Consider the following 6671-nt stretch of genomic DNA (forward strand, 5'->3'; position numbering starts at 1 on the left):
GTTGAGGGTGCTGAGGTTCTGTTGTGCTTTGTTCGAGATTTTATTTGAAATGGGTATACATGTGAAGAGGATCTTGGAGTTTGGGAAGGTTTTGTTGGCTGTAGCGATTAATTTCTGGGCTTAGTTAATGGGGGTCTTTGATAGCTGATCACGGTTGTTGAGGCCTACATGAAGAATAACGGTAGTAGGTTTGGGATCATGATCGTATGATCCAGGATTGACTGTATGTGATGGATTTGGGCACCGGGGTAAGAATGTATTTCAGTGTCTGAACTGGTTTTGGTAATTCGATTCAGGTTAGATGATCCAATAATTAACGCAGATTTCTTTAGAGCAAGTAGTTTCCATAATGATTTGTCCTTGGTTTGATGATAATATGGTTTGGTAACGGATATGATGGTTGTCGACGGGGTGAATTGGTACTGGTTAGCATTGGGCACGGACAGTGTTAATAAAATGAAAGTAATATGGTGTATTGATGGGACTAATTTGTTTGACGTAAACAGAGTAATACAAAGATACTTATTAATTCTATGAACTTGTTTCAGTATGTTCAATGTTTAGTTATCAATGTATTGTGTCTGCAGGATGGGTTGGCTATTGAAACTACAAAGAAAGGTATATTTTTTCATTTATTAATACTGAGAGTTTAAAGCCAGCAAGGATTATATCCACGTCTATGGATTTATAGGACAGGTGCGCCATTTTGGGGATTTGATTTGAGTCTTGTATATATATATATATGTAAATAGTCTTCATAAGTACTAGAAATGTACGAAAATCGCATAATTCTTTCAAAAATAACTTAAACTAGATTTTTTTTTTCTATCTATAAAGATGTTTTTCTATATATGGCAGTGTCTCAAGAAAAGATGACTTGTCTATTTAACTTTCTGATAATTCTGGACACGCACATGGATTTGAAAGCTCAAATTTCCATGGAGAGCTTCGTACTTTATTACTGACTTAAACAGTCTTTGAGACTATGAGGGTATGATTGGTCCACAAAATGGTGCAACTGTTCCTTTAACTCAAGGGGAAAATATAAAAAAATATTTTCTATACCAGCCGACCTGATAGATTGAATTTGATAAATAATATCATTAATTCTGTCTGCTAACTATATGTTATATATCATACTTGCATGGTAATTAACACTGATAGAACCAATTACAATGTTAGTCCCCTCATCCATGTGAAGTATGAATCAGATTTGAAAGTACCAAATAACTTAAGGATGGGCAAAACTGAAAAATTTATAATTTTTTATTACAAAGAAAAATTTAATATCAGAATAATTTTTACCAAATGATTATAGGGGCGGGTTGATTTATACATGCTCAGCCCCCGTCTCTACTTAAATAATGCCTCTCATCTATCATTCATACTTCACTTGAATGGGGAGACATTATTTTTCGTAAAGCCTTCGGCCCTCTAGACTGAATTTTAATTTGGGCAACTGCTACAAACAGATTGATTGGTACCATCATTAATGATAAAGGTATTATCAACATCGTTGGTGGAATACAAGGCATTGCTCTTTCTACTATTGAAATCTGAACTGATTTGTTAATTATCTTATTTATCAAATTCCACACGAATATATTTGGCCTCTTTTCTTGCAAATATTGATTGTAATCATTCCTGTTATCATATTGTTTAAATAAATTTACTTATCTTCCCTTTTCTTGAGGAAAAAGTATAAAATCTTGGTTATTATTTTCATCATAAAAAGTCGAAGTAAAGTTAAGTTTGAGTTTTTAAACTTGGACGGCCTCTTACCCTTGATTACTGACTTCTTTTTTGAATCAAATCTTGATTTTTCTTTAACTGCCGGAACTGCATAGACTATGTCAACACCATCAAAGCCTAAAAAGTACTCCTTCATCGAGATCAGTAAGTGACAATTATACATCTTTGTCAATAGTACTAGTATTAGCAGTGACTTATCATTATCGCGAATCTAATACAAAATTTGATCTAACTGTCGTAGATCTATAACAATATGAAAGAAAGGTTTTTAGAATACTTCCGTTCCACAAATATACGAAAAATGACTTGGACGATGGAACGATTCTTGCGACATACACGGACAGGCTGATAATATAGTGTTAATGACAATGAGTTTTTCTCTGAAGCTGAGCTTTCTGTCTGTCCATATTACAGTCATACTTAGAGACTTCGAATGTTGATTTTGAACGGGTATAAAGTTCCTGGAATTGTTCATACACAATAATTCTGTTTTCTCTACATTTAATTTGGCCCCTGATACCTTACTAAATCTATCAAATTCCTATCAAACTAAATGACTGTTTCGAAGTAGTAATAGAAGATAAATCATATTTATTTCTCGACAGAAATTAGGGACTTTAATACCTTTAATACCATCATTGTTCTGAATGTAAACTGCCAACGGATGAATTGCAAAGGAGAATAGTGCCATGCTGAGAGGGCGACCCTGTCACTAGTGAAAGCACCTGAAACCTCAACTCTACTGAAGGTTTTAGGCATGTTAACTCTTTTTGTTGACAAGTTAATGTAAACGAGTCGACTAAACACCCTTGATTTCTCCCGGTGAATCAGTTATCACCATTTCCACCAGCAAACTTCAATATATTATCGATACAGCTTCAATATATATATGGAGTTTTGTAACAGTAATATGACATGAAATATTGATTTTGCCATTGTATTGATCAAGTTTGGTCTCGACTTCAAATCACAATCTTAACCAAAGCAAATGTTGACTATATGGAAAGCAAATGTGGGCTATATGGTTGCTTTGGGGATATGTCAAACTGTTACATTTTTGTGATAGGACAAAATTTTGCGGACGGTTTGCATTTAATTCACTGAAATTTGTAAGAACATTCATTGTTTGGTATTATACAGTTGTGAGTCGTTATAAAATTCCATTGTCAAGTCGTAATGTGAGACAAGAATATGATATAAGTTAAGAAAAGCAATTGATATATTAATGACTGTTAGTATTGGGAAATGAAATGAAATGCAGTGTGTACTTGGCAATGAGGGAAATTTTGCCGGAACGACAGAAATAATATTTTTATTTCCCTTTTCCTGTTTCCAATTGTACAAGGGTCGTACACATGGAGCCTTGGGTTATTCTCCGAGATATCTGAGGTTGCCCGAATTTCTAACTTAGTTCTGAGAGTTTTGCAAACTCTTCGAGAGAAACACTATTGTTTCACTGAAACCTTACCGAACTATCTTAATTTAAGACCATTCGGGCACAGATGTCATACAATATTTATTGAAAAAAAATTGAAATGTGTGCCCAAATGGCCTTTTTTTGGTTGTGTAAAAAAAAATTCTAAACTCTACTTTCGGGCTGCGATTTCAATTTTTGAAATATGTAAAATATAATCATACGAATGACATTCGGGCAGTGATTTCGATCCTTAAAAAATTTGAATTATGAAATATTTATAGGAGAATACAATCGGGCTATCAATTTAAAAAAAAATACAGTTATAGTATAGGATATTCGGGAAAAGATATGATTTCATTTTTAAATTCCTAAAAAAAAAAAATAATAAAATCGGGCCGTTCAAAAAAAATTGTTTTTAATGCCTTGCCCGAAAAACTAGCCTTCGGGGCTACCACTGGTGGTAACTCTTTTTATGATACCGTTTTTTTTTTTCCATTTTCAGAAGTTCATCTTTAACTTTTTCATGCAGGGCATATGGAATTCTGCGTGGTGGATTTTGGCCAGGCTTGGCATCATCAGTTATATATATCTTAACCTCTGGAACATTTAAACCTCCTAATTCTTTCGAAAACACATCTTGATATAATTTGAATAAATTTTCACCGTTGTCAGAATTATTCATAGTTTCAACTCTTCGAATCAAATCAAATTTTTGGCAAGATTCTAAACTAATAATAAGTATAGTTTCATCATCAATCACTATAAAGTTCAGAACTGCTGCTTTGTTCTTGATTTTCACATTTAATTTCACTTCACCTACAACTTTCAACTGTTGTTTATTATAAGTCACTAGTCTCTTTTTAGTTTCCTTAATTGGCTTCCTTGTGATCTGTCTTTATATTTGATTCGGTAACACATTAGCTTGAGCGCCATTATCAGGTTTAAATATAATTTTCTTCTCTTGATAACCAACCCGAGCTTCAACATTCCATTCATTTTTGATATTGTTGATATTTCATGCATATGCGGCTCATTATTTGTTACCATACCAACTTCTGAATCAGTACCATAACGATGAATTTCATGAACTTTCTTTGTATGACACATTTGAGAAAAATGTCCACTTTTGTTGCAAACTTTCCCAATGGCAGAACATCCATTTCTATCACACGTTCTACACATTTCAGTTGCTTTAGCTAAAGTCAAATCAGATTCATATAAAAGTTTTTGTTTTAACTTTGGGTTATCTATAACTTCTATTTGATCCCTGATAAGTTCTTCCGACCTTCGGTCATTGCCCCATAATTGCAATGTTTAGTCTGGTCTTGAACACCAATCAGAAATTTGTCAAATTCTCTACTCGCCTGCTTCAAACTACGAAACAAATGTCTTTCATATATAGAATTTCTTTTTCCAGTAAAATGATTATCCTACATTTTAATGAGATCTTGGACTGTTGTCTCGTTTTCACCTTCCGTCACAATGTCGAAAGTTTAAGCTATTTTTCTTTCTTTATCCCCAATGACGTGAAGAGAATGGCTCTTTGAAACGTTTCAGACTTTGTCTCCGCTCCCGAGGCTTTCAAGTACAAAGATAAGGCACTTTTAAATGCTTTCCAACTGTCTTGTTTGTTACGAACCGTAACATCAAGCGGTTTAGGCGGCGGTAGATTCTGCATTTTTATTCTGACTCCATGTTAACTATTTATTAATTAAGACCCCACTCTCTAATGCCACCTATATTTAAAGGTTGCTTATAACATAATACAACGCAAATAAAACATAGTTGTCTCCCTTAGACAATTACAGTTCTGACTACAATATTTATCAAGAGAGTTTTGAGTAAGCTACAGCTGGTCTTATCACATAGATTGTGTACTATGTTTTGTGTTTCATTTTGATAAATACATTCACATTATGATATGACAGTGTTTTTCAATTTTGGATATAGTGGGGGACGAAGTGGTGGTATCTATCTACAGTCACTATCCTCTATCTATAGTCACTACACGCCAACCTACTATCATCTACAGTATCTATCCTCTACCTATAGTCACTATACACCTACCTACTACCATCTACAGTCACTATCCTCTCTCTATAGTCACTACACGCCAACCTACTATCATCTACAGTATCTATCCTCTACCTATAGTCACTATACACCAACCTACTATCATCTACAGTTACTATCCTGTATCTATAGTCACTACATGCCAAACTACTATCATCTACAGTTACTATCCTCTATCTATAGTCACTATACACCAACCTACTATTATCTACAGTCACTATCCTCTATCTATAGTCACTACATGCCAAACTACTATCATCTACAGTATCTATCCTCTACCTATAGTCACTATACACCAATCTACTATCATCTACAGTTACTATCCTCTACCTATAGTCACTACACGCCAACCTACTATCATTTACAGTAACTATCCTCTATCTATAGTCACTACACACAAACCTACTATCAACTATAGTATCTATCCTCTATCTATAGTCACTATACACCAATCTACTATCATCTACAGTTACTATCCTCTACCTATAGTCACTACACGCCAACCTACTATCATCTACAGTAACTATCCTCTATCTATAGTCACTACACACAAACCTACTATCAACTATAGTATCTATCCTCTATCTATAGACACTATACACCAATCTACTATCATCTACAGTCACTATCGTTTATCTATAGTCACTACACGCCAATCTACTATCATCTACAGTAACTGTAGTTCTCTGAAATAAAATTTATTTATTGTAGATAAACACCAAATATATCACTTCCACCATGCCAAGTCGTATTGCTTATTGTTACCTGTTTTCCATGAAGACAAGAAACTTGGACGTGTTTTCAAGAATAAGGGCAATAACTCATACTCAATATTTTTCTATTTTTTATTTTCTTTCATCCTTGGGTGATTGCGAACACTCACACTAAGTTTCGCCAAAATCCTTCAAGAATTGTCCCTTCTAGAGTGTTTACAAGCAAAAATTCGAACGCGTTTTCAAGAACAAGGGCAATAACTCATTCTAAATATTTTTCAATTTTTCTGTTTTTCAATAGTTTATCCATGGGTGATAACCAACACTCATGCCAAGTTTTGTCAAAATCCGTCAAGAATTGTGCCTTCTAGAGTGTTTACGAACTAAAAATTGAACGCGTTTTCAAGAACAAGGGCAATAACTCATAGTAAATATTTTTTTTTTCTTCTGATTTTCAATAGGGTGTATCCTTGGGTGATTACAAACACTCACACCAAGTTTTGTCAAAATCCATCAAGAATTGTGCTTTCTAGAGTGTTTACAAGCTTAAATTGAACGCGTTTTCAAGAACAAGGGCAATAACTCATACTAAATATATTTCAATGTTTCTGATTTTTGATAGGGTTTATCCTTGGTTGATTACAAACACTCACACCAAGTTTCATAAAAATCCGTCATGAATTGCACCTTCTAGAGTGTTTACGAGCGTTTCAAGA

General features: G+C 34.0%; 1 protein-coding gene across 1 annotated transcript; it reads left to right on the forward strand.

The window, feature by feature from the left end:
* Window positions 1-1850: 1850 nt before the first annotated feature.
* LOTGIDRAFT_160002 (hypothetical protein) lies at window positions 1851-5937 on the forward strand (the record flags this gene model as incomplete). The annotated part of the gene is made up of 2 exons (XM_009054892.1): window positions 1851-1896; window positions 5120-5937. The coding sequence occupies 2 exons, from the start codon at window positions 1851-1853 to the stop codon at window positions 5935-5937; spliced, it is 864 nt and encodes a 287-aa protein (XP_009053140.1).
* Window positions 5938-6671: the final 734 nt, after the last annotated feature.

Source organism: Lottia gigantea (assembly GCF_000327385.1).
Source record: "Lottia gigantea unplaced genomic scaffold LOTGIsca_23, whole genome shotgun sequence".
Taxonomy (NCBI): Eukaryota; Metazoa; Mollusca; class Gastropoda; family Lottiidae; genus Lottia; species Lottia gigantea.